At 43.9% G+C, this 27,474-nt stretch overlaps 1 protein-coding gene across 21 annotated transcripts in view; it reads right to left on the bottom strand.

The window, feature by feature from the left end:
• Nucleotides 1-27,474, bottom strand: part of clasp1a (cytoplasmic linker associated protein 1a) — a 98,970-nt gene that overhangs the window by 17,433 nt on the left and 54,063 nt on the right. For 9 of the 21 annotated variants that reach the window (XM_088930384.1, XM_088930385.1, XM_088930388.1 and 6 more), the window contains 21 exons: nucleotides 26,318-26,467; nucleotides 25,681-25,757; nucleotides 25,296-25,388; nucleotides 24,439-24,584; nucleotides 23,727-23,862; nucleotides 23,001-23,071; nucleotides 22,849-22,908; nucleotides 22,211-22,288; nucleotides 21,705-21,872; nucleotides 20,904-20,953; nucleotides 20,160-20,330; nucleotides 16,239-16,346; nucleotides 14,216-14,371; nucleotides 8,787-8,890; nucleotides 7,684-7,707; nucleotides 5,725-5,972; nucleotides 4,981-5,044; nucleotides 3,999-4,162; nucleotides 3,502-3,580; nucleotides 2,848-2,991; nucleotides 1,117-1,212 (listed from right to left, as the gene is read on the bottom strand). In XM_088930384.1, the coding sequence (XP_088786510.1) occupies nucleotides 1,117-1,212; nucleotides 2,848-2,991; nucleotides 3,502-3,580; nucleotides 3,999-4,162; nucleotides 4,981-5,044; nucleotides 5,725-5,972; nucleotides 7,684-7,707; nucleotides 8,787-8,890; nucleotides 14,216-14,371; nucleotides 16,239-16,346; nucleotides 20,160-20,330; nucleotides 20,904-20,953; nucleotides 21,705-21,872; nucleotides 22,211-22,288; nucleotides 22,849-22,908; nucleotides 23,001-23,071; nucleotides 23,727-23,862; nucleotides 24,439-24,584; nucleotides 25,296-25,388; nucleotides 25,681-25,757; nucleotides 26,318-26,467 (2,387 nt within the window). Of the gene's footprint in view, nucleotides 1-1,116; nucleotides 1,213-2,847; nucleotides 2,992-3,501; nucleotides 3,581-3,998; nucleotides 4,163-4,980; nucleotides 5,045-5,724; nucleotides 5,973-7,683; nucleotides 7,708-8,786; nucleotides 8,891-10,871; nucleotides 10,935-12,414; nucleotides 12,523-14,215; nucleotides 14,372-16,238; nucleotides 16,347-20,159; nucleotides 20,331-20,903; nucleotides 20,954-21,704; nucleotides 21,873-22,210; nucleotides 22,289-22,848; nucleotides 22,909-23,000; nucleotides 23,072-23,726; nucleotides 23,863-24,438; nucleotides 24,585-25,295; nucleotides 25,389-25,680; nucleotides 25,758-26,317; nucleotides 26,468-27,474 lie in introns of all 21 variants that reach the window. The other 12 variants (XM_088930391.1, XM_088930392.1, XM_088930396.1 and 9 more) reach the window with 6 other exon arrangements.

Raw genomic sequence — 27,474 nt, 5'->3', positions numbered from 1 at the left:
ACCTTATGGAATGTTGTACTAGCTACAAAACCATAGTAGCTAGTAGTTGACACAAAATAATCACAGTAAATCACGTTAACTGGGCAAAGGCTTTTAGTAACAAACACAAGCAAAGAGAGTCTGCTGTGCTCAGCTCCTGGAAAAAACAATGTTTTCAACGGCTCAGATCGACCTGATTCATACATATACTGTACAATACATTTCTAGAATATTCCATTCGGTGCCAATAGCAGGAAGAACATTAAAACGTAATTATCTAAACTAAGAAAAGAACATATTTCTCTGTGTTGCAGCATGCCCAACATTAAAGTTGCAGAGTTTTCAGGTGTACTAGAAGTATTTTAAAAAAAGTGTTATCTGGTTTGCCTTTCACTACACCAAAGCTGAAATAATCAAAGTTCATGCAAGAATACACACAACAGATAAATTACCCAATAATTATGCTAAAATTTACAATCTTTGTGCGTCAGAACTTGACCCTATTGTTTACGTGTGGACCAACCGATTTGCCTTTCCTCGTTTAAGGTGAGATGCACAGTGATATTGTAATTAGATACAGCTGCTACTGCTTCCTCAAGTCACTGCCAAGCTTCTTCTAGAGCGAGTTCAACAGACTCAGCTTTGCCTGGTTGAGAGTTAAGACAACAAAACACGCTTTGTCTATCAAATGGACCAATGGTAAACACGCATGCAGGTTACTGTCACAAGCTTTAATGAAGAAAAGAGTGAAGTGCGTTAACACAACAGTGGCAGAGGAAAAACTTTTTTTTAGTCTTCACTTTTTCATTCCCTTTTTTAGTTTAGAGGCCAAGCCCTCCAAAAAGTCACTGCATGGACACAACAGGGTCAAAATTACCTGCCGACGTATCCCAGTCTGAGAAATGAGCAAGCCTGTCTCCTCGCCGTTTTGGGAACATCAAATTCGGTATGGAGAGTCCCCCGCCCCCCACCCCCATGTTACAACTCTTAGGAAACAAGAAGCGAGGATATTAATGCATTCACACGTGATCAATTCCAAGCTGCCAGGCAAAGCTGGGTTATGGAGAAAGGCCACGCTCCAGGAGGGGCGCTCATCCAGAGGTTATAGGGAACCCCACAGTCTTTGGTGGGCTCTACCTGCTTGCACCTCTCCTCCAGGTTCCCCTCACCAGGTAATGAAGGTGTGGTACTGGGCCTGGCTGGCAACTCCTCAGTCGCCCAGTTGTGAAGCGTCTGGGTTTGACAGGCAGAACAGGAGGGTTAAGGGAACGAGAAATGGAGATCCACCTTCCTCTTCCCCGTCGCCCCTCTTTATCCACCTCTTGCCGCAGTGCCTGAACCCCGCTGCACGTTCGACACCGTCTCGGCAGAGGTGGGGAAGGGGCGATGCATGGAGAGGGCATTCGATTACACCTTCTGGCTCGGTTTCATTTACTAGGTCGGTGCCTGTGAAAGCCTGAAGCCGAATGCCTAAAAAGCAGCCGTTACTCATTTCTACCTTATCTGAGAGCAGATCATTAAAGAGCCTGCAGTAAAACAACTAGCAGAACCCTCACAGTCTGACATTGCTGGCCTGCTTCACCACCAGGTCTGTGACCTCCACAAGAGAACAGAGGGCAAGGGATTATTAACCCAGCTAGCTGAGCTACTTACTGGCCCAGAACAATAATGGAAATCACGACTGTTGTTAATTCGTCTCTGAATCTGAGGATAACTAGGAAAAGTCAGAGTAAAGTGAATCCTGTGCTCGCTTTCTTCGGAGAGCAGAAACGCTCGTGTTCTGCTCCAGGAAGGCCTCCCTGCAGTGCCATGGAGTCAGACTGCAGCTCTCGGTGATGTGTGTGGATCCGCACGCACACACGCCTGGTGCGTGGAGCTGCAGGCGCCCTGCCCAGCTGAACCCTGCACACGACTTGCATTTAGGGAACAGCTTGTTCTACTTGGAAATTAGATTTTGTTACAATATCCGATCTTCTCAGAACTTCATATTTATTTACATTTCAAAGTACTTTTTGTAGTGCAAAAATAATTTAAAAAACAAACACTGAGCTCACCCTTTTCTGTTTTGTCAACTAACAAAAATGAAGTGATGCTGACTGACACGACACACAAGGTATAACAAAAAGACAAAAGACTGTGGAAGAAAATGCTTCTATGGGCATTACAAGACCAGCAAGCTCCTAAATTGTTTTGTCAGTGTATTGCATATAATTCCTATAAGTATTTTTGCTGCAGCACTCATCAAAACAGTGCACTGGCTGGGGCCTGATCCGGATCCGTCTTCATTCACTGAATGGATGATTAATTCTAGAAAGGTTTACACTTAATCGAAATTCAACAGCACCACTTATTAAAGTACGTTAAATACAAAGTAGCCTAGTAGTGTTCAAAAATAACAAGCCGCTTTCTCAACGAATAAAAAGTCAAGTGTGTTTTTAATCCAGAGCCACCACCTTCCCTATTAATTCTTCAGTCCCTCCTAAACCACTTGTCTTCCATTTATTCTTCTACGAGAATAACCGTTCAGATTCACAGCCATGTGTTGCTCTGCGTCATGAAGGGTCCCATCCTTTTATATACTGTAGTACTGCAGCACAAAATCCATGGCTAAATCTGCAGGAACTACACGACCTCCGTACAGTACCACAGATTTAAGAGGTTGATTAAATGCAGTTGCAAACAAAGGCAAAAAAAGTACGTTTAGGCCCCAAGCTATGGCCTTCTTCCCTTGGTTTCGCAAGCTGTGTCAAAAACCGCAATGGTGCCGAGTCCCGTACAGACAGGCTCACCAGAGCGAACTCGAAGGGAACCGAGAGAACGACAGGCCCAGCCCCACGGCACATCAGGAAGCTCAAGAGAGGCACCCACCTTTCTCACGTCCGAGCTCTTTGGTTCTGTTGTCCAAGTTATAATACGGGAGACGGCAAGCCGCGTCTCGCTGGAGTTGACAAAGTCAGTGGGGTCCATCTGCCTGGCCAGGGACTCAATATACTTCAGGATTGCTACCTTTACCTTTAAAACGGGATTGAAAACATGTGATGCCCATCATGAGCGATGGCTAGTACAGAGCAGACCATTACCACTGAAACTGAAACCCCTGTGTCAGGTATTCAGGTTATCAGAAAATCCACAGGACTCTTTTCACTTTCGTGTTTTGTTGAAATAAGGTTGCACAAAGACTGCCAACAGCAGATTCTTTTCCCTTGTTTTTCATCCTTATTTTTACCCCAATATCCAGTTAGTCATTCTAAAATTTCACACATCAGGAGTTTAAATGATTTCATTAGAGCCTTCAGCATTTTCAGCAATTGCAGTCGTCTGAGAAGCATCTTAAGAAAAACCCTGGGAATATCATTATTTCTCACACAACCCAGCTAGTGCATGTTCGTCCGGAAAATTTCAGCTGAGTTGCATTTGAAAAATCTAAATATTCTGACATATAATTTACTTTTTTTAATAAAACGTTATTAGGCGTTAAGTGCAACGTCTTTTTGTAATCATCAAAAATGTCAGCGTACTTACTTTGAGGTTTGGGGTTTGTGTTTGATCAACTATAAACCTCATCAGAATGTTAAACTGCTGATCAAAAGGAAACGAGTCCCTGCAAAAGAAAACATATGGATTGAGGATCCTCAAGAACTCTGATAAATTCAAACCACTAGTCTTGTTCAGAATCAGCGCGGAAACACAAACCAGGAGACAAGAGGAAACTTGGTGGAAGTGTATTCAGAACCGAGAACAGGAGTCTCCTCTTTACACAAAGGATTGTGGGAATCTCTAACAAACTATCCGCCCCAGCTGACAAAACCAATCATCTGGCTTCTTTCGAGAAATGCCTGGATAAGATCCACTGACTTTTTTGGCTACTAGAAACCAAATGAGTTAGATCAGCCAAATGGCCTCTGCTTGCTTGTAACCTTTTTTATTACTAAGTGTGTTTGGGCAATAAACAGTAGTGGACAGGAAATGGAAACCAACAGCCGACATGTCTGTTGAGGTACACCCCCAATCACACTGACCTAGTGACATCCAGGGCTTTCTGAACTTTCGCCTGCACCGACCCCAGCAAGTCTGCACCCATCTTCTTCAAGAGCTGAGTGAGCAGCACAAAGAGCCAGTCCTGGAGATCATCCTTGTGTATTGTGATGAAATCCACTAGAGTCTCTAAAAACATGCTAAATACCTGGCAGATACAAATGAAACACATACATATAATTAAGCAGTTGCTAGTGGTGACAGGGGCAGTTAATAATAACTTGATAATAGAGGCAAAATATCTTTCAGTTAATGTGATAGACACAGGAAAATATGCAATCTTGATTAAAATACAAACTATTTTCTTATTTCAAATTTTAAAATACAGCGGATCCTAACAAGAATAAGGCAATTGTAGAAGAATGATTCTTGAGCACAATCTCTTGAATTGCACCAGGTATGAAAATAATCATAATCAGAATTAGGTTATGCAGACAATAGCAATATAATTACTTATTGTACGTGTTTAAAAAAAAAGTTGGGTTGGGTTTTTTTGGGTTATATGAAATAAATTAAAAAGACACACTTACTCTCTGAAGTTAAAATCCACACCAAGGCAGAACATGCAACAAGATAAATACTTCATTAGTAATAGTGAATGTACCTTTCCCAGCAACATCATCAGCACTGGAAATCTAAATCTAGCAATAAGAAAAACCAACAGAGAGACAGTGCCCCCTCATGGCCATTGTGAGTACAGAAAAAGCTATTTCTTAGCACAGTGCTGTATTTACCCCTGTGTATATGCAACATAAGAATCAATTGCTGTTAATGTCCAAGACTAACAAACACATTCACAATATTAAACTTCCAATAAAAAACAACAAGCTATTAATCAAAACTACTCGTGCACCATCGTTCTCTCCATGGGGTTAGAACTTTAAGGCTTTGTATTTTGGTTTTTAAACACTTCCCAGAAGGAAACCAGCACATTCGCACTTCAGAGACAGGAAACGCTGAAAGTACCTTGCTGTGAGGATCTGCAAACATCCGGGTGAATATCTCGCAGAGTCTTTTCAGTTCCACCCGGCTGAAAGAAAGAACAATACTGCATAAACAACGTATAACTGAGGGAGTGAGCGAGAGATAAGAGACAACGCTGCTTCAGATGTTAACTTGAAACAATTCGGTTCTATTTGATATAGTGAATATTTTTGACATATTCATATATATAGACCACAAATGTTTCAATTGTTGTTTTGTTTCCAGCAAATGACAAAGCTCCTCTGCGTCTGTGTGGTGAGGCAATCATGTTCAGGAAGGATCCTGCAGTACTGCATCATACACCTGTGTCACACACACTTGTTCCTACAGGTATCTGCGTATGCGTCAGAAATCAAGGGTCACTACGCAGCCTTGAAATCAGTGCCCATTATCACTTGCCATTTCCAGATATAAAGCTTGTTAGCTGTGATGATCTCTGTACTGGGATGGCAAATGTGTTTTCTTGCTTTCAGAAAGGGATAATGAAGTTAGTAAGGGGAGAGTCCCCCAAGCACTCTTACATTGCAGGGCATAAGAAATAAGGAATAAGGATAAGTGTTGTGTCTGTTAAAGAAGCCCAGGACCGCAGTTCGACAGTAATCTACTATTCCAGAGACTCTCGCTTAAAAAAAACGTGACAAAACGGAACACGAACGCCACAAAGCGCTCACATTCCCCCCCACTCAAGACCCGAGATGAAACGTTTGTCCGGCCCGGGGCGCCCACCTCAGCGTCCTCTGGCTCTTGAGCAGGTTCTGCAGGCCCACGAGGCCCTCCTTCCGCTCGGACCAGTTGGAGCTGGCGCAGTGGTTCAGCACCTCGGCCACGTCCTCCGTCTGCCGCAGGTAGTGGGGGATGCCCCCGTTCCGGGAGCCGTAGGAGCGCTCCGAGCAGGCGCTGGAGGCGTCGCTGTTGGCGTCGTCGTCCGAGTAGATCCCGGGAGACTCGTACCGCCGGCGGACTGGCTTCCTCTGCTGAGATGGGAGCGGGCGGGTAAGGCGTCGACGGCAGCACACAACGAGAACGCACAGCCTCTCACTCGGCGACCCGCCATGCAAGAGTAACTCTGGATGCAGCTTGGTTCACTGGCTGCTCCTTTTTTTCTGAACAAAAGCTATGTGTCAGCCAGCGTGGGCTTCCTCAGTGCCCAGCATCTCCACCCAGCTGATGCCCAGTCTGTCTTACCTGAAGACACACTGGCTGTCCCTGTAATATTCCAGCCAGAAGCAAGCCAACTGGATGGGTCTGAGAGCGCTACCTTGCTCAACTGTCACTTCAAGCTAAAATCAAACACTGAACATGCAGATTTATACCAACACCAGATTATTCCTGTTACATCGGACAGGAAATCTTGTGTGAAACTGAAATTCAAACTATGCTGCAAATTAGCAGCAATGAAATTAATTAAAAATGCAATGTGTTATTAATGCTTTACTAATGCAAGACTCACCCCGCAGGGCTAAATGTCTTCACTGTGTTTAAATGATTAAATCTAGGTATGCATTAAAGCAGGTTTAAATGCAGGTGGAAGAACAGACAGATCCTCCAAAATAGTTTTGTATTAAAACATATAATTAGGAGCATACACATTTTTCTGAATATTTAAATGCCTTTCTCATAAATAGACCATAAGACAATGGTGAAAGTTAGGCTTCTAATCCAACGCAGTCACTTTCATTTAAAAGAGCTAGCACTTGGCAAACCTGAATTATTGATCAATTAACATGTAGAAAAAGTTAACATTTGAAGCACAGTGAAATGGAGGAATAGGGACAAAACATCATGGGAACATAACTGGTTCTTCATTGGGTAAATCTGACCTCACTGTCAGCTGCATAGAGATTGTAAATTTCAATTACGGGTTCAAAGAAGACGTAGACAAAATTAAATGGAATTGTGTAAATGAACAATAACAAACAAATGGCGTTATGATAAAAAGTAAAACATTTATGTTGCACAAAAAGCCACTGAGAAACAACCTGGATTGAAAATTTAGCCTTAGCGATACACTTGCAGCTATTTTACAGTCTAAGAAGAAGAACAAACTTTTGGAAACAAGTACTAATGCAACACAAATGTTGGCGAGAGATCAAAGAAAATACTTCTATCGCACAAAATTAAACATTAAAAAATAGAGACTACATTAACATGCTCTTTCACTGGATACCAAGATCTTATGCCCACTTAAAATAATGAAATAAAATGATTAAGTCAATCATGAACAAAGGTACAGTATGATCTACAGTGTGGTTCATTTTCTTTGCTTCCTTTTGTATGTTACAGTATGTAACTTGTACACTTTTCTCGATATCCAAAACTAAGATTTTTAAGTTCAAGTGATAGACTACAGCTGGGCATAAAGAGGGTGTGGTATCAGTGTCAGATGTAAATTATTCCAAACCAAGCTGCAGAACACAAAAACACAAAGGACAGGGGACATGAAAACTCAAGAGAAAAGTCTCAATTATTGTCTTTGATTATTAAGTGAACACCCTAGGAAAGATCTACAGTAATATGGTCATTTGTGATAAGATGTGTTGGGAAGAGGAGCACCACATTACTTTTGTGCTTGACTGCAGAAATCTGTCTAGCCATAATGTCTGACCCTCTTATGCATGAAAGACCTTTGGTGGTTAGTGGGTGAAATGGAAACACAAATAGAACAATATATAAATAAACAACTACCTTATTCCGGGAGTCTCCTAATAGCTGAGGATGTTAAAACAATTAAGGAAGGAAGAGTGAAGAGAATTTTGTTAAAAGTGCATAAAACATTGACACTCTGTAGCAGAAAAGGGAGAACATATTGGTAAAAGGTATGGAAAATAACAAAAACCTCCACCCCCACTCCAGAAACAGGGTATTTTACACTTAAAAATGAAGATTTCAAAGACTCCAATGAAAACCAGGAGTGTTCTGTCCCATCAGAGGCTAATAAAATGAGCTACTGAATTGGAATTATAACTACTGTACCTTATCATTGTCCAATTTTTCAAAAAGAGCATCCATCACCCCCTCTTTCTAGGTGCAGTTAAATTACTCTTCAAGACTGACTCACTGGGTATTTTGTCATTTTCAAATTATACTTGAAAATAAATGAATAAATATTTGTCCTGAATCACCCACTTTAAATGACCTACAGTATGTATAAGAGCCTTTACACGTCACTGTTTCATGGACACTACCCTAATAAAATATTTGGTAATGCTTTATTGAAACGTTGCTGCACGTTGGTGCTTCATAACTGCGCTTGGTACGATGCAATGCTAAAACAAATGTCAGGGCGTCTTATGCCCAGGATGTATCAGTCGCTCATGTCCCTGTAAAGCATTATGCATGTGATTACAACGTCTTGGGGAGCAGCTATGAAGGGATTATTAAGCTCTTGTGCTGCAACATTCAAATAAAGCGTTACCAAATATTTTCAGATTTTAAGATAGCACCTCCATGTTTCCACAGACATACGAGACCTCCACCAGCATTCTTGTTACGTGCTGGACTGAAACTCGGACAGATCAAAATTTCTTCTATCTCGGAAATCAATCTTGGAAAATGATGACAGATTACACAACCTAAATTTGTCTATCGTTCATCGCCCCTTAGAATCTACAGTTTCTTTCGACCAGAAGTACTAAGATGATAAAATGCTGACTAACTGAATTCCAACATAAAAGAAGAAAGCTTAGGACAAAAACTCCCGACTTGATGGGCCACTGATGAACAATTACAAAATAACAGACATGACTAAAATGCAGAAAGCCAGCTCGATATCCAGCAGAGAATCTCACCAAGGCGTCCGCGACAGCAGCCTCGACCTCCGTGCTGGTGTTGAGGACCCTCATGGCATTCACTGAAGCCGAGATACGAGCTTGGTGGGCCAGTCCGAACCGATCTAGCAGGCGGGAAGCAAAAACACCCAGTGAAACTCAAACCGAGAAAGAGAGGGGGCAATCCGTCTCTGTCTTGCAAATAAAAACAAATACAAAATGTCACGTTGTCCTTGCCAAACTAGAAAAGAAGCGAATGAGCTTAAAAATAAAATGAAGATGAGCACAGCTAAATCACAAACTTAAACGCACTGAGAATTTTTTGCCACAATCAAAGTTCAAGAACTACATTTTAGAAAAAACAAATTCTCAAAACGGTTTTCAAATTTTTGGGCTGGTAAAAGCTGGGAATTGCATTACCTTTCCCAATGTGACTTATACAAGCTTTGAAAAATCTATGAACCACACATACGGGTACAGTATGTACAGACTGTCTCCACTGCTCACAGAAAATTCTGAGAACATTAGCTTGAGTAAACCAACATTTAGAGCTTCATGTCAGAGTCCTTTTAATAGCAATACTAGTAAGTTACTTACAGTTTAACCCAGACGGTCAGAAGCCTACACGCAAAGCAAGGAAATAAATTCCTTCTCTGACAATTCCAGGTTCATGAAACGTTAAATCATCCATTGCTTTAAGTACTAAGAATGTGGCAGAACAAAATATGGATGCCGTTGTAAGGAAGTATATTGCAGTATATTGTGACACAAACCAAAGCACTGTACACTGAAAGATGAAACAATGCTCAAAGCTGAAAGCAAATGTTCAAAGTAAAGGAACTGAAAAGCAATGGTGTCTATGCATGTAGCCGATGTACAAATGTATCGGCATTTATAGGGAAAGCCAGAATCCGGTCTCACAAACAAAATGAAAACATGAAACAACCTTTTCTTCAACAGACTGGAGAGAAACTAAGTCTTTTTAGGTAATGTGATTGATGTACTATTATTGAAAGCTCTCTCAACTGTAAAACAGCATAAAATACAATACAAAACAGTAGCTCAGACAAAAAGGGACAGTGGGACTTAAAACAACTGGCACCGATTTGTTCTTCACAGACAACAAGATACAAGATCATTTTATATATGTTTTACTGAATCATTAGTCCACTTTACATCGAAAAGAAACAGAACAAATCCACCTCAACAGCTATGCTACACTGTTTGTAACTTACATTGCTTAATTCATTTGGCACTTTATCTTAGTTGATATTGCAATACATTGCCTAAACAACAAAAATAAGACGATTTGCTACTTATAAACTATGAGGACAACATGATAAATTATATAAAGTAGTGGCACCAAATTAAATTACTTTTGCTCTTTACAAAAGTGAAACGGAGTACTTAAGTGCTTCTAGAGAAATCCTACAAATTGAAATGCTTTTACTAGGTTTTTGTCCAAACGAAATCCCTTTTGTCGTTTTTTTGCTCTTCAAATTAGAATTTTTCACTGTTATAGACCCTCTGGACTTTGGAAATGAGGAAGTGCAGGCACACTCCTCTGACCTGCCCACTTTGAGCCCACCGGGGCGCAGTACTGTACAGGAGAAGAGGCGTGTCCTTCACTGACAGCACCTCCTGCGAGGCCACAGGGGGGCGCTGCACTGTCTGAACCCCAGAGATGACCCCCAACCAACTACTCCCTATTCAGCATAGAGCCAACTGTGCTTCACCTCTAGGAGGGTCACAGTCACAGCAGGCTGGTGACCAACAAGACTAGGGGACGAGGGGCAAAACAAAACCCCATTTAGAAGCACAAAATTCTTTTAAATCAGAACGCAAGAGCTTGGAAAAAAAAAAAGAAATGCAAAACGGCAAAACAAAATGACTCCAGCTGGAACTTAACCCTTCACACGCTGAAGAGGACTTTCGAGGCGCGTTCCCTGCTGCCTCCGTCCTCCGCAGTGTGAGGGGCAAGCTCTCGCTGGGGGGGGGGCTCCAGACACCAGGAGCACATGCCAGCTGCAGCCCTGGCCTCTGCAGCCACTAGTGAGGTGAAGGGGTGGACATGGACGGGCATGCAAGTGGCTAGCCGCGGATCACCTGACGGGCCCACAGAGTCGGCCGTGGAGAGGGCGCTGGTGGACCGGGAGTGACGTCGGGAGGCTGCAAGGAAACGGAGGGCAATACCGCGGGGGTTAGTGTCACACGCTCTGCCCCTGCAGGGCTGACGGCCCACCGGGAACGAGATGCAGCAACATGCAGAAACGCCATGAGACACCTACATCTACAACATCACAATGATGCAACCATGCTTCCTGGTTAACGTCACACCTGTTGCCCAGGTAAGAAAGGCTGCGCTCACAAGCACCAGAGGCCTCTGCAGTTCCCAGGTGACTGCTCGGAAGACACCCAGCACGTCTCAAAGACGCGTGGGTATTCAATTGCTTTCTATAACCGAGATCGAGAAAACTCCAAGGTTATTCGGACTCCAGAGCTGGATTTATTGCATTGTGTGCTCACGAGGGGCGTCAAAACGAATTTAAAGGTACAGAACAGACGAGGTGTGGAAACTAGTTTTCACTCATTTCAGCCTGAATTCGTGTGATGAGTGGAACAAACTGTGCAATCTGAGTTGAACAAACTCAAGCAAAAAGCCTTAAAACTTAAGTGTAGGTGTCTAACAACAAGACAGTAAAGAAATGTGTATCTTTTGACTAATAATGAGAAACATTAAAATGCAGGCTTACAGAAAACATTTGTACAAAACTTTTTTAAAGCGTTGCACACGCAAGACAAACTTCATCATCAAAAAATCCCTGTGTTCTCAATGACTGTTAGGTAAACAAAGAAAAAAATTAAATCTCCCAACATCTCGGGGAACATATTTGCACTTTGAAGCTGTTGTTGTTGATTTTACTGTCCTAAAGACAGAAGTACACAAGGCATCCTGTGTGCACAATTTAAAGTTTACACTTATCAAATGTTCAGTACTAGCAAGCTCACGCAGTCAGTAAAGGTCAACGAAGCAGAAGCAAAGATCATTCTGTCCTTAAACAAAAGCTGCAGTGCCTGTGAGCTGTGTGAAAGACAAAGTGATGAGTTCTTGACTTAAAATGCCCTGAGGTCCCTTCTCTCTATCACTCAAGACACTTTCCACCACCCCAGAACTACTGTACCACAGAAAGATTCAAGGGCTGTCCTCTAAAATTTAGAAAAACTCAGTGGTTTTAATAATTAGGAAAAACTCACACCACACCTCATTAAAAAAAAAGAAAACTTAAGAAGCACATTACGATTCAAGTATTACTAAAAGATGTACTGTTTATAATGCAAGCAAGTTTTTCTGGTTTAAGAAGTTTGCTTTCGTTGCACTCTGTCTGCTATTTACGGAGGTCCGTGCCCTGTGATTGGATACAGGGGGGCTGCGTCCTCTTCTGAGATGCTCCTCAGCACGGTCTTTAGAGCAGGGGCCAAAGAAAGTAGTGCATGCAGAGACGGGGTGGGAGAGGAAGGGAAAGGAGAGCTCAGAAAAGAAGGCGGCACCAGTCTCCCTGGCAACGAGAGCCAGGGCCACTGGGATTGGCTGCGCAGAGGGGGTGGGGTTGAGGTGGGGGGTGGAGCTCCAGCGCCGTCATGTACTCACCCAGCGGAGCGAAGCCCCGAGCGGGGCTCGTATCTCGACTGCTCTCACGACTGGTGTCGCGGCTGCACCCCTGACTCAAGCTGGGTCGAGGGATGCGGCTGCTCCGTGCTAGCGTGCAGTGGGGAAGAGCAGCAGACAAGGTGAACAGGTTTCCTCACACACCCAGGCTTTAGAAACACAGGTTAGGGGGGTTAGAGAAGCCAGCATCGCACACAGGGCTGAGTGGACAGAGGGGGGCGTTTCTGAGACGTTAGTAACCGAGCAAACCCACTGGACAGCGCAAGAAGGCCAGACCTGAGATTTTGTGAAGCGTAATTAATTGTAATTGTAATTACAACCAAAACTGATTTTTTTGTTTCCTTTTAACAGAAATGGATATAATGCTTTCCTCAAAGCACCGGATTTCAGAAAAAATACAAAGTCCATTTTCTAACCTTGAGAACAAGGTTTAAGAGTGCTCTTTCACTCGTGGAGATACGACAGACACAGCTGCCTAGTCAGTGTTTCACTATGAAAAGAAAGTACTGCACAAACCACAGTAACAAAAAAGCTATTAGCCAATGAATTGCAGAACTTCACTTGATGGTGTCATTTTACCACACAGTTTCTTGTGAAAGGAAAACAAAGCAGTAATATTACTATATTAATATCACTATTAAAAATATTGCACCAATAATTTGTAATCATGAACTATTAACTTAAGAAAAGCCAGATCTCTATTCTTAAACAAATGTGCAAAAATGAGTCAACTGAAAATATACTTTTGCAATAAGGCATAGGCTGGTGGCAAGACAGGTGCTATAGCTGAGCCATATGTCAAAATAACAACAGAACACCTGAACACACTCTGGAGCTCTTACAGACCTCATTTTGTGCAAAAACTGCTTTTCAATAAATAAGGCAATGAACTCATTATAATTACGCAGCTCTGCATCTAGCAAAGAGAGTCACTTTTATAACGGTTTCTCAGCAGCCCAATTAAAAAACGCAGCAAGTGTTTCACAGTCCTCCGGATGCTGTGATGACAGTATTTCTTGTAATGAGCTGACAGATACGGTGATCTCAGCGATATGGATAACAGCACTTGGTTCCACACTGATGAGAAGCTGAGATGGAAGGTGGCAGTTTAATAGTCCCACAGGTGATCAATTACATTGATCACTGAAATATGCGCACACATTAATTCAGAAAAGCAAACAGCACATCAGCTACATTGCACATCTCCAGTGTATTGCAGGACAACGAGCCCTGCCTCTTCCCCTCTTTCATAGCCCTGCCGGTGTGCCGGTATGATTAATTTAGGAAAAAATGATGCTTCTAACGGAGCTCTAATTGAGATCTCTCCTGTAAGATAAAACTTGATTTGTTGTTTGCACTGGGATGGTCAAAGCCCTTTACAAATGATGCCGTCAGAGTGTCAGATTGCCACAACAATAGAGAGCACTGCTTTGCTCTCGGGAAGAAGCCTTACTGTCAAAACACCGGCCACTTCCTTCTTATTCAGGCCCTTACACATCGGTGGTGGCGGAGGGGAGTCCCCTTTTACCTGGAAAGCGCTTTGAGGGGAGTATCCAGAAAAGTGCTACTGTCTGTAAGTGTAAGGAATTATGATGAGAATACTCCTTGAGGTAAAGCTAGTGCCCTGGAGAGGCAGGCTGTATTTAGCAACAGTCACACCAGCGGTCCTCCCTGTGCCCAGTGCAGGTGCAGGTCTGTGCAGGAGGAAGCCTGAGCAGAGAGAGACGTGAGGGGCTCTTACACCTGCGCTGCGATGCTCCAGGTCTCGGCCCCGTGTCCTTACCTATTCCCAGTCTGCTGGGGCTGGTCTCCCGACTGCAGCCCTGGCTGCGGGGGATCTTGCTCCGCTTGTCCGAGGGGGTGGCGGATGCCGCGGCCCGTGTCGTCCGTCCGTAAGCGTGGCCCAGGAGCTTCCCGGGGGAGCTGGAGCGGCTGCCGGCTGGAAACAGGGAGAGCCGAGGCGGAGGTCAGCGCGAGAGGACAGCTACAGGGCCGCGGTGCGGAGACTTCCCTCCCCTGCACCAGCTCCCAGGAACACTTCCAGGTCACGGCCGGCTGCAGGGGGGGCTGCTGGGAGTGGCCCTCGCAGTCATGCTCACACGGGACGCGATGGCGCAGAGCCTTACCGCGGCAGGGTTTTAATGCGTGTTCATTCACCTACAAGGTCATTTCTTACTTCTTAAAGTCCTTCTTAAAAGTAGGGCAAAATTTTCCAAACAATTTGGAATCGGTATTGGACAACTGTCAGAACTGTTTAAGGCTCGGGCTCGCTGGACAGCCAGTCTCACACCCTCTCAGGAGAGAATGAGACAGACTGTTCGGGATCCTGCAGAGCGTGCCTGCAGAGCTGCGAGCTCGGCCAGCAGATCCGGGAAAGCCCTGGCTGCCTGATCCCAACTCGGTCAACTCCGTGTCCTGCTTGGGCAGCCCCGGACACATTCGGCTAGTGAAGTGACCCAGCTATTACAACATTTTTTTTATTGCGTCACTGACTTGCAGCTTCGTTGCTTAGTCAGAAGTGTCAATTACATTTGGGACTGGCCTGTCCCAGACACAACTGATTTCCATGGTAAACAACCAAAACCAACAATCTGCCGAAATCGCAGTCTCACTCTAACTATGCCATTGGACACTATCAGTACAGTACGTGATGAATTCAATGAAAAAGAACAACAGACATTCAATTTGCAACAGTAGTGTTACCTCCTACAATAACATCATAATAACATCCAAATTTACAGAAATTTAACTCGTTAAAAGCAGGAAAATTAAAGGTTCAAGACAATCATGCAGGGGCTGGAAACCTGGACCTAACTGTGTTGCAGGGGAACTTACCAACTACACAAAAAAGATGAAGCATGCAGGAACCCATGGCTTTTACTAGAAATGACTTTTGACGATTGCAAAACCATGCAGCTGAAATGTAATGCATCATGCAGCCCCATGCGATCTCTGTTACCAAGGAGAAGGGCAGGTAGGAAGAGAAAGCTGCGTGTGGCCATGCAGAAAAACTACAGCGGGAACTTCCTAGGACAGCAAGAGAGGCTTACCACCAGCCGGGTTAGCTGATCTGGATCCTTTTTAAGCAAAGCAAGTCGGAGGACAGCAAGAATCAGCTTGTTACACACAACTCAGTCAGCGAAAGAAGAAAAACCCAGCACTGCATTCAGATGTGACTGAGCACGCCACATTTGCTTGGATGCTTTGATCTCAGCACGTGAGTGCAGGAGACTCTGTTAGCAGTGCATTTCTATTTTAAAAGGTATGCTGGTTATACACTGGTCAACAGAGATACTGCAGCTCATGTGTCCTGGAGTCTTCTACAGTACATGCTGGAATGCTGAATATAACTGGGTCTGCTAAGGGGATGCAATGTTTTTTTTTTTTAGTTTGGACAAATTAGCTTTTTAAGTGGGAAATAGCCCTGATTAAATACGGGATCTGAAATTTAGATTGTACTTATTTTAAAACAAGTTCAAGTAGGGAGCTGCGTCAGCATGCGTAGGCTGTAAAGGAACAAGTAAAGGTTTATTCCATACTGAAAAGAGAAGAAAGGAAACAATGTTTCGGCTGTGGAGCCTTCTTCTCACACCCAAAGAAGGCTCCACAGCCAAAATGTTGCGTGTCCTTCTCTTTTCAGCATGGAATAAACCTTTACTTGTTCCCATGTTAAAACAAATCCACTGACAGAAAAAACCAAACAGTTCTTCTGACAGCTGTAAAGCCTCTAGGTTAAGGCAGCTCCAGATGTTTGTAACACGAGCAGGTGCTGGCTGTGCTGCTCAAGAGACGGGCTGCGTACTCACGCTGAGACTGTGACGCCACCTTGGCTCTGCTGCGCCCCCTGCTGTCTGTGGGTGTAGTGCTCACCCCCACGGCGCTGCCCGAGCTCTGGCGTCTGGTGCGCACTCGGCCTGAAGGGGGCGACAACCGGAGAGGTCAATCACAAAATTCATCCTCCTGTGCTTTGAAAGACACACATGAGAATTACCATTACCAGCTTCAGATAGATTTGGTTTGAGGGAACACACATATAGGACTTTTACCAACAGGCACGACAAAAAATACAAATACACATTGCATACAGTGTTTGATCACACAGTATTTCACACAGGTCCTGTGGCACAGATGAAACTGAAAAGCTGTTGATTAACACCAATGCCATCAAAGAGAGGCCTACCAAAAACAGGAACAAAATATCACAGATTCATTACACATTGATACTACTAATCCTTAAACTTGAAATAGTGCTCCAGATCATGGTTCCATAGCAGATCTTAGTAGATGAATGCAATCCTGTGCTGAAATTGAAATCACCTTGAGCTACAAGATTAAACAGCACTAATAATACTAAAATATAGACAACCCAGGGGAGGTCAATCAAAATGAAATGCAGTTGCATCAGTAGTAGTGCCATCGGTAAATAGTTCATGTGTTTTCAACTGACTCGCCACTCTCTAACTTAGTGAAAAATAAAAACCACAGGTTCATTATTTAGGTTAAATGTAACTTCACACATACCCTTAAGTGTTAACTAAGAAAAAACATCTAAGCTGTGTACTCTGTCTGCAGTGCTGAACTACTGTATGTGAAAAATAATATTAATACATCAGTGAACCCGCCTCTGAGGAAAACAAACAACTATCTTGTCCCTGGACAAGAAGATGGTTTACACTTTAGGTCAGGCAGAGGAACATACAGTAAGTCATTAGTGACTCAGCTTTCATAATCAAGGAGGAATTCAGAAGCCTATTCATACCTTCTCTGCCACAAACATGAAATGAATGATCTACCAAAATCCAAGGTACAGATTAATTTATTTTTTTATGTGATCAGGGATCAGTATTACAATAAGCATTACTCACTGATCACAGTCAGCAGGAGGGAAGAAGGAAGTAGCTACAATTTACGAGAACGTCCATTTTCTGCCTTTGTGCTCAGCGTAGTGTTTTTCGGTGCCAACCTTGTATACAGGCTTTTTATTTGCATGTTTCACAATGTGAAATGCACACAATTTAAATGCAAAGGAAAAGAAAAACATTTCACTGGAGCAAAAGAAATTCACTGCGATAATTTCTTGGCTCCAGAGCAGGAACGTAATCCTTCTATCCACTACTCTTAGGTCAGATGGAGTCCAATAAGCAATATCCTCCTGTTTTCCAGTTTTCTACCATGTCATTTTGGTGTCGCTGTGCAAGATGTGACAGGGAAGAGAGATTCCTATGATAACAGGCTGATAGAGAAATGTCTGCTGACAGTCGTGAGAACAGAGAGACCTACATGGGTTCTTGTAGACCAGGAAGGAAAGGTGCCTCATCCTCTTGGATTACAGGAGGGAAGGCGGAAAATAATGACCACAGATTGGCCAATAATACTGAAATGTCAATGGAAAATATACCTTAATATACCTTAAATGTGCATGGACACCACTAATTAATTTGAAAGATTTCCATTAGGTACAGGTTTTAAATTGTAATGACAAAGAGGATCAAAATACGTACAGCATGAGCATTTCCACAACTTTTCATTTAGACCTGTGGGAAAAGCAGGAAGCACAAGACTTTCCTGCACGAAAATATGAATTGTAACCATAAAATCACGATGAAGAGATCTGAAATAACATGAACACCATAGCTATTCATTTGAAGGTAACGCTAATAAACCAAAATGCACACAATTTTTACTGCGCCTCACCATTTCGCAAAAAGAAGGAAGTAGGTCGGGTGAAAATCCACTCATTACTGCCTGTAATGTGATCTGTATGGGTTTTTTTAGGCCTTACTCTCGGAGCAAATGAGCCAACACACGCTCAAGGTCAGCAAACCAGACACAAACTGTTCAGAACACACTCACTGTGAATCGGCACAAAATCATACTCACACTAGTTACATTCTCAGATTCAAGAATCTATCTTAAAATACAGACGCATAATTTGTCTATTTTCACTGGTACGTACAGCTGCAACTGTATACAGCATGCATGTGATCAGGAACAACCTTCAGATTTATGGTGTTGTTTAATACCCTTCAGTCGCTGTGAATGCTCAGTGCCTCAAAAAGGCAAGAGTTAAATATCCAACTTCACACCAGAAAACAAAACAAAACTACTGTTACTGTATATGCGCATGTTGTTATTAACTGAAATCAAGCGCAGTGTTGCAATCGCAGGGTCTGCCTCTCTTGAATCAGTCCCAAGGAGATCTCTACAGATCCCAAGACCGTGCCCTGATCATTTCCACACTCTGTCAGTGAAGCTGGAGGAGTGTCACAGGGGCCCAGAGGCGTATACGCTTGTATGTAAAGAGCGAATCATTAGTACACCACTGCTGTTCTCACTTCAGAATAACAAGTGGCCAAATCACAAATCAATTCTGCTCCGAGAATCATTTCCAAGCCTTAGCTCTAGGATTCACTGTAGCGCACATAAAGATATCATACACGCCACAGAGGTGCTGTTTTGTCACATGTACTGACACAGAACACAGACAAATACACAACACTGAGGGAACTGTAAAGGACTTAACACGTTCTGGAGATTTTTTAATGGAGAGACCTCAGCACCTTTACATTACTCAACACTGGTTTAGCCCACACGGCAAAGTGAAGATTTAAGAAGTTCTAAGAAAGTGCATCACAAAAAATGTGAATTTTGGAACAAAAAAAAAAACCTAAGGCCTGTCTAAAGTTTAGACTGGACAGAAGTGGAGAAACTATCTGAAGAGGGGTCGTGCGCTTTCTAAATCACAGAGGGGGCACAACCATGCAGACAGACCATGCAGAGTGACGCTCTCCACAGATGAGTACCAGGTATGTAGTATGCATTTACTGAGGGAATAAACCAAGAAGAATACAGATTAGTTGACAGACTTGGTACAAAAACAAACATCTTACCCTCTGATTTAGTGGGTGTACCATCTTCAAGCAAAAACAAGAAAAGTGGGAAGAGGGTTAACAGGGAAAAATTAGTATGGATTAGCAGCAAGCAGGGGGGGGGGCTAGTTTGGGCTACAAATGTTCTAATGCACCAAATGACAGGGAATTAAAACAGTATCTAAATCAAAGTGACCATTCACAACCAAGGAGGTTTACCCATTTTCCCAAGAAACTTGCAAGTTGACAAATTCAGATTTCCCATGCTGTAAAACGACTTCCTGTTAGCATTTATTTTTTAACACGCAGTTAACGTTGGGGAGGGAGTGCATTTGGAAGTCAGAAGGCTGTGATGGGAACAAACAAGGTGAATTATTAAACTTGAACAGGAACCCAGTGTTACAGCTGGAAGAAGCATCTTTATACTGGACATGTCAAAGTGCTATACTGACAGCTCCAGGTCTGAGAAACAGAACAGTTTTTTTTTTTATTAGGGAACAGTATTCCACAGATCTTACGGTAACTGCAGCTTGTTTAAAAGTCACCAGTCAGTCCCTCAACACGCCACTCTCCAAAGCACCCTGTGATCAGCAGCATAACCATGTACTGAAGTCTTCAAAAAAGAAACTGTAGAAAGGGAAGCCTGTAGACCAAGGCTTTAAAGGTCTTTATTCCCAACAGCACTATCTGTCTGCTTTCTGGTGGCCGGCAAGGTTATTCATTGTCTAGTTGAGCCATGAAAGTCAGTCATGAGTCTGTCGGCAGTCGGGCAGAGTGAGATGAGCACAGACGAAAGGGCTCGGCCGCGCAGCCTGCGGCGCACCAGGGGCCGGGACGGCCGAGGAACGGAGAGGTTACCTAAGGAGGCGTAGGAGCCAGGAGGCAGGGCCGCGGCGGAGCTGAAGGGCGCGGCGGAGGGCACCGTGGCCATCCTGGACTTGGAGCTGGCGGCGGCGTTGACGTCGATGTCGCTGCGGGAGCGCTGCAGGGCGCCCGGCGTGGCGGCCGGCTTGGAGCTCACCGAGGAGGCTGTCGGGGAGAAGGGGGAGAGGCTCAGGCGGGTGGCAGCGACCCAGGGGAGGGAGAACTAGAATGAACGTACGCGCTGCGATAAAGAATGGCACCGCAGTGCTGTGGAATACCAGGGTAACCTTATTTAAATGCGGTCCAGATTTGCTGTTGTGTCCACTGCCCCCAGGAAATCTGAAGCTCAGGAAATCCAAGCTATGCTTTATTAGAACACATTACCCAAAGGTTGTGGGAGAGTGGAACAAGCTACCCTTTTATGTTGTTGAGAACCCTGGCTTCCTTCAGGAAACATCTGGATGAGGTGCCTGAATCAATTAACTACTTCCAAATGGCCGCCTCCGCTTTGTAGCTTTCCTGATTCTCTTTTGCTCATTCTGGTGTTCAAGTGCAGAGCACCACCTTTTTCTTTGTTATAAAGACATTTCAAACACAGTTTACGTCAACTCTTCTGATAACCTCACTTAGCCTATCAGACTCGGGAAACAGTCAAATAATAGGAAGGTTTAAAAGGGTTATATCTAGTCAAGACAGAGAAAGGACCTGTGATACAGAAACAAATAATAGTCTCCTTACTTCTGGACACACTGCTTCCTGTTGGGCTTCTCTTGGCGGACAGCGGACGGCTGAGGAAACAGAGGGGCATGCTTACATAACACACAATTAAAGACCCATGACTATCCCAGGACTCTCTGCAATGGATCAAAAGTGACTTCATGTCCATATATGATAAACAGTTGCAGCCGGTGCCCTCACGAGAACACCACTACAATATTAGAATCTGCAAAGAGGTTTGATAGAAGTCATACCTTAGGAAGAGCTTATTGAAAATTGAGCATTTATGTAACATGTACAGCTGACTTACAGAAACAACACATAGTCACAGTGCACCGTGTGCTGAAGCCAGAAGTGTTAATATTGACCATATTACCCGATTGTGGCTTATCACTACCTGTGACCAGTGCTGAGAAGATCCCAGTAGACAACACTTCAGTAAAAAACTACAAACTCAAGATTTCACACTGCATGGACTGAAATGTCAGACCCAAGTGTAGATATATACGCTTAAAGCTTAGGTTTATTTTTTTAAACATTGAAGACGCAGCAAAAACAGGCAACCGATCAAGTCATTAGCTCCATTCAGAATCTGGGTGTGCTTCAGAGGAAAAGCCCCTGCAGGTCCTGGGAACAGCTGACCAGGAATCACTTACACCTCTATTCATGTTGATCAGCCAGGTCCTCACATTTAATTTGGTCAACTGGCTTTATTTCTTCCCAAGACTGTTAGGAACTGGGGAGTTAAAGGGAACTGCTGGAGTGCGGGTCTGGCAGGCTGTCACTCTGAGAAATACAAGCACAGAGTCAAGTGAGGCTCACTTGAGGCTCTCCTGGGAGCTGGAGGAGGAGCGGTCCGACTGAGGCAGAGACACAATGCTGTCCGAGTTCTTCAGGTGGGACTGCAGGGCCTTCTGGTAAGAGGACTCCAGCGACTGGAAAAGCTGTTCTGCTTCCCGACTGAAGTGACTGTGGAATCCCCAGTAACACCTAGGGAAAGGTCAAGTACAGCCACTCAGTAATAAAGAACAAATACAGCTGTAGTGCGACAACAACAAAAAATAAAAGCACATTTACTGTACAACTTATTTGCGGTGAGGAAACAAATCAAAGCAGCTTACATGGCCAAGAAAAATCCAACATTTAAAAATAATACTTTGGAAATTTAGCACTTCTTTTGCAGATGTGCATTGTCCACATCGTACATCCCATCCCATCGTACATCCCACCACACCTCGCTTCTCCGAATGACCGTTCTATCCTACGGTCCGATACGAGTAACCCAGACGGGGTTCCATGATCCCTTCGGCCACGGGCTCGAGACTTACTTCCTGGCGACCGATCTGGCTTCCGAGTCGGCATCGTGGATCCCCTTCTTGATCGTCTCCGTCAGGACTGCCATGTGCCTGCGAGAACGAGGCATCGTTACCGCCGGAGAGAGCAGAGCCCGTCACACCTCCCCACTAACCAAAGGCTTGCGTACGGGGGAGGCAGGTCAAGTGAAAAGAAATCAATAAGAGGACATCTCCTCTGGCACTGAAGCTTCACCGCCCGGCATTTTGCAAGTTAGCTGTACATCACAAAGCCGTTTGGGATATTGAAGGGGAAAGTGGGCACGGGAGGCACTTTTAAAGGTCCTCCCTTGGTTGCTATAGAAACTGCTGAGATGCGCTGCTTCTACATTTTCTGCTCTCATTAATTTAACCCATGAAGGCTCATCAATCCCCTCATTCAGTGCTGTTCAGCTACTAGCATGCCTTGACAAGCTAAATGCTACACAACAGACCAGCAGAGACAGGCTACAGTCTTCCACTACCCCTGAGAGCACAGCGGCCTGCATGCAATTCCTTGTTTTTATCACTTTTTTTTACTATAAAATTGAGAACCATATAGAGGGAATTTTAAAAGCTTTTAAAAAACTGCAGAAGAATGTTTGCCTGAAGGGGCTGTGTTACTGCAGTCTTACCTCTCTAGTGAATGCGTGTGCCACTCCTGTAATAGCAAATCTAGAAACTCGTAGCAGCGCCTGAGGACAAAAGAAAAGGAGGTGTAAGTTCCTAGCAGAAAGTCGCATTTCCTCATTGCTGTCATCTCCGATTTGTTTTCAAATCCCCTTACCTTCTGACAGCCACCGATTTGGAGGTACAGTTGCTGGTCATTATGGGAATCAGTCGGGGATAGTGTGTGTGCTAAAAAAACAACAAGGGACAATTCAGAAAATAAGAGAAACCACAGGTCACAAATAAAATCCCAATCTTTTTTTAAACTGTGCCGATGCGTGTAAACTCTAAACATCACACTGCTTTTTTCAATAATAATAATAAATGTTATAATGTTGCTTTATCAGCCCTATACAATTTCTTGCATTAGGAATTCGTCTTTTCACAGACCCCAGCTTTTCTCCATGGAGACACAGACACACAGACAGGGAGAGAAGCTGGGGGTCGGAGCGCAGGGTCAGCCATTGTACGGCACCCCTGGAGCAGTTGGAGTTAAGGGCCTTGGCTCTTAGGATTCCTCTGCCGGCTGCGGGATTTGAACCGGCAACCTTCCAGTCACAGGCACAGATCCTGAGCCACAGAGCCACTGCTCCGCCCCCAGTGGAGATAAGGAAAATTATCCTCTTTGTGCTATTAAAAAAGGCATTGGATTCAATTTCTTATACCTCCATTGCACTCCGAGATAGGCAGTAGTCACTGACAGTACATCCAAAAGAGAACATGTTACAGAGGGAGGAATATATGGATTCTTTTCTGCTGGGGAAGAGCCAATGTCAAACAAAGCTCTCTCATAACCACAGACATAGACATGATCGAAAAACCTTTCGCACACTGGGATACTCACACGCATGATAAGTCGGATCGCAGCAACTCCAGATGTGGCCATGATTTTGGCACTATTTGGAACTAGATTAAGAAGAGTTGGCATGATTGTCTCTGCACCATGGTCAAATCTGTTTCCCAAAACCGAAGACAGATGCCTGGACAGAGAAATACTCTGTTATTGGATAACTCATATTAACGCTCCCTGGCTCATAGCTCCATGCCAACAATAAGGTCTGTCTGTTGAGTTTCACACACAGTTATGCTGTTTGTAATTGGGAACATTTACAATTGAGTGATTACATGTCCACAAGCAAAGGCGTTATTTATGATGGCATTTTTTCCCCAGTGCTCAGCAAGTTACACTTCATTAGGATGACACCAGTGTTAAACGAGCTAAAACAAATTAATCTGGGAGTTCTTCAAGACTGCCTTTAATCGTTAATCGTGGCGGGGGCAAAATTGACGTTTTGATTAATATTTGCAAGGAAATCAAGAAGTTTCCAAATACAGATTTAACGCTTTTTCCCCCATGAATAATTGTGATGGCTTTTTTTTTTTATCAGACACTAGCCCTTGAGTGTGGCACAGGAGAAAAGGGCCCCCAGCCAGGAGTGAAACAACAATTTTCAGGTCTCTGATCTGCTTTTGATTCAAACGCCATTAAATCCACAGGCAAACCTTTAAATTCATCCCACCTCAAAGAAATAAAAGCTTGCAAAACGTCCGCTCACCCTAGTGTAATGCACGCCTCCCTCACGACTTGCGAGCGGAGGTCTTTCACTGACAGCTTGAACGCGTTATCCAGGAGACGCAGGTGCTGATGGTAGCCATCGTAGTCCGCTGCCCCTGCCAGTAGGAGAGACCTCACCTTCTTCAGCTGTGGGAGACAAAGTCTAATCAATTGATCCGTCTCCCTGATTCATGTGGGAATAACTCAATGTCCTGCACCATGAGAATGGGTGCATCTTCCATGGGAGAGTTATAAGACATCAACTCAACCCGAAAGACAGATCTAGGAAAAACCTTCTGTCAGAGAGCTCCAGCAATCGCTTGTTCTCACATGGCCCTACATGCAATCACAGCCCATGCTCTGTATAGAGGCCTCGTCATGCTAGGGTCACAAGTGGCCCTTAAATGATTCATCATCCCTCATTTGGGCTTAACCCAAAGGCTTGATCCTCATGTCTGAAATATATAAGGATCTAAAAAAAGGGTTCTTTAAAGGGAAAGGTTAAGAGGCTGTTGAAGCAATTGGTTCATAAGGGTAGGCATATTCTAACTCTTCTACTCACAGCTTTAATGAAAATTTCTGTCCAACAAAGAAGGCAGTAAAACACTGTGCATAGAGAGAAACTAGTGTAAGAAGAAAAACTGCAATGTTAGAATATTTATTCAGGTTACTTTGGAAATGTTAAAAAGGCTGTCTGCAACGTAAGGCAAACTGGAGCGAAAGAAGGAGTGAAAGACTGATGTGCTCCTTTTCAGGTGTCTATTAAAATGCAGTGCAGCGCAGAAATCTGCTCTACTGAGATCCTTCACAACACAGTGTGGACAATGCTCACGATTACGGGGCAACAGTGAAGCTTACGGCAACAACTCTCTGCTCCCAGTCGTGCTTGTCATCCGATAAAACCTCTCTGATTTTGTTCATTGACTCTTCAAGTTCTCTGTTGGAATAGATCTGCAAAGAGACACAGGAAAGCAGGGAGGTGCAGGTGTTTCACAGATGAGATCAGAGAAAGAGATTAAAAACCCACTGATTTGGTTTAGATTACAATCCATTTGAAAACCGTGCAGACTGAGGACTCAGAACTACTTCTTAAGAAGTGCATTTTACAGATGTAGGTTAAACCTACAGTTTTCAGGTATAACCGTCTTTTCTGTCCCCCCCACTGAAGCGACAACGCTAAGATCACAGTTTTTGCATAACTGTCAACGTCAGGCTTTCACGACAGCGCCAGCCAGTGGCTTACCTGTACGGTCGGAACATCATCGAAGGCGCGGATGAAGTCCTCCTCGTCCACGGCCCCTGCGCTGGCACCTTCTTTTCCTGGAACGAGAGTGTGGAGACGCAACGCTAACAGCCTGCACACTACCAACACAAAACCTGGCAGGGCATTTACACTCTCTCCTGCTCACAGCTCTTGTTTCACTTGTTCCACTGTCCTCATTCACATCCAGTCCATTCCAACAAGAGCACTGGTTGACTATGCTCTACCAGTATGAAATTCCACCAGTACACTCCTCTGTATAAATAAATAAAGCTGGTCCTCCAGGGGTTTCTCTTCCACATGTAACACACCATCAGCTCACACTGCTTGCTGAAAGCCCCTTTCATCAAACATCTACACACCAGCACCAACAGGCTCTCCATCAGCCTCACCCGCACTTCGTCAGAAGGCAGACGGGGACCACTTTGCTCTTGAAAGGCTGCAAGGCTGGTTTGCAAATTCTGTTGCACACATTTTTCAAACCACCAAACATTGCAAATATTACAAAGTATTTTCCCCCCCAGGGTGTAGATTTTTTTTTAAACTACAGGACATGACAAGAGATAAAGCCCCAAAACATGGTAACATCAAGGCCCCTGACAAGCAGGCAGCTGCTCACCTGCTGCCTTTACGCCGGTGGGGGGGCCTGGCCTTCGCCCTGAGCCCATGCTGATCCCCTTTCGGCCACTGGAGGCAGCTTTAGAAGAGGAGGAACTGGAGGAGGAGGGTCTGTTCCCATCCACAGAGTCTTCATCGTCAAAATTCTTGTCTGTAAAAGAAAACAGATTTTCTGCTCATACATCTGTGTTTAAAGTACTAAGAAATAAACATCTATATTCCAAGTAAAGACACAAGTTTAGGAAATGGATGAAAACATGAGCAGTACTTCTGGTTGTTCCTTGGCATCTTCTCGTACCGGGGTTCACAGACACTCTAAGATGATGATGACACACATGGCGTTTACCACGAAAACAGTCAGTCCTGGCACATGCTGATTTCTTTTAAATGACTTAGAGGAAAGGATATGAGGATATTTTCCATAATACTTTTCCTGAAGGACTGAGGGGCCTGGTATGATATTAAAGTAATTCCCTAGGGTAGCAGAAAAGCTCTTTTGCTGGAAAAGGTGAGAAATATACTAAAGAAAGGAAACAGAATAACAGAAGCCATGCAGAACAGATAATAGTACAGGAGAGGCCACAGCAGGTCCTGGAGAGCCACCCACAGTCCACCAGATCTTATTATACTCAACAATTTCAAAATGCTTTGAACGATCTTTTTTACCCTTTATGTTACAGCTGAAATGACAACACCAACACCCTGTAGCTCCCAGGAGCCACAGCTGAAGAACACTGTTTCTGTTATGCATTACTGCTGGGGACTGTAAGGTTTCAACAGTCAAGGTGCTTCATAGATGTATTTACTGACAGCAAAGAGTTTCAGTTCCTTTCCAAAACCACAATAATTTGAAAACATGTTTTATTCTACAGAGCACATGGACTGGGGGAAGCAGAAATCAGCCAGACAAATAATCAATTGTCTTGAATAATTCAGTGAGTCCACACTGCCCGATGAGACTGACGATGCACACCGAATTCACAAGCAGCTCAAGGTTTGCCACAGAACGTGCACACTAATGAACAGATCCGCTTCCAAACTGTAACTACAGCCCAGTACAGCTCAGAGCTATCGTACACACATTACTGTACACCCCGGCTTTTAAACACACAGGCCTGAGCTTACAAAAACACATTTTGAGTTCTCAAATGTATTCAA

Source organism: Atractosteus spatula, chromosome 13, assembly GCF_055471065.1.
Source record: "Atractosteus spatula isolate fAtrSpa1 chromosome 13, fAtrSpa1.hap1, whole genome shotgun sequence".
NCBI classification, from domain to species: domain Eukaryota; kingdom Metazoa; phylum Chordata; class Actinopteri; order Semionotiformes; family Lepisosteidae; genus Atractosteus; species Atractosteus spatula.
This window is presented reverse-complemented; position numbering and strand designations above follow the sequence as displayed.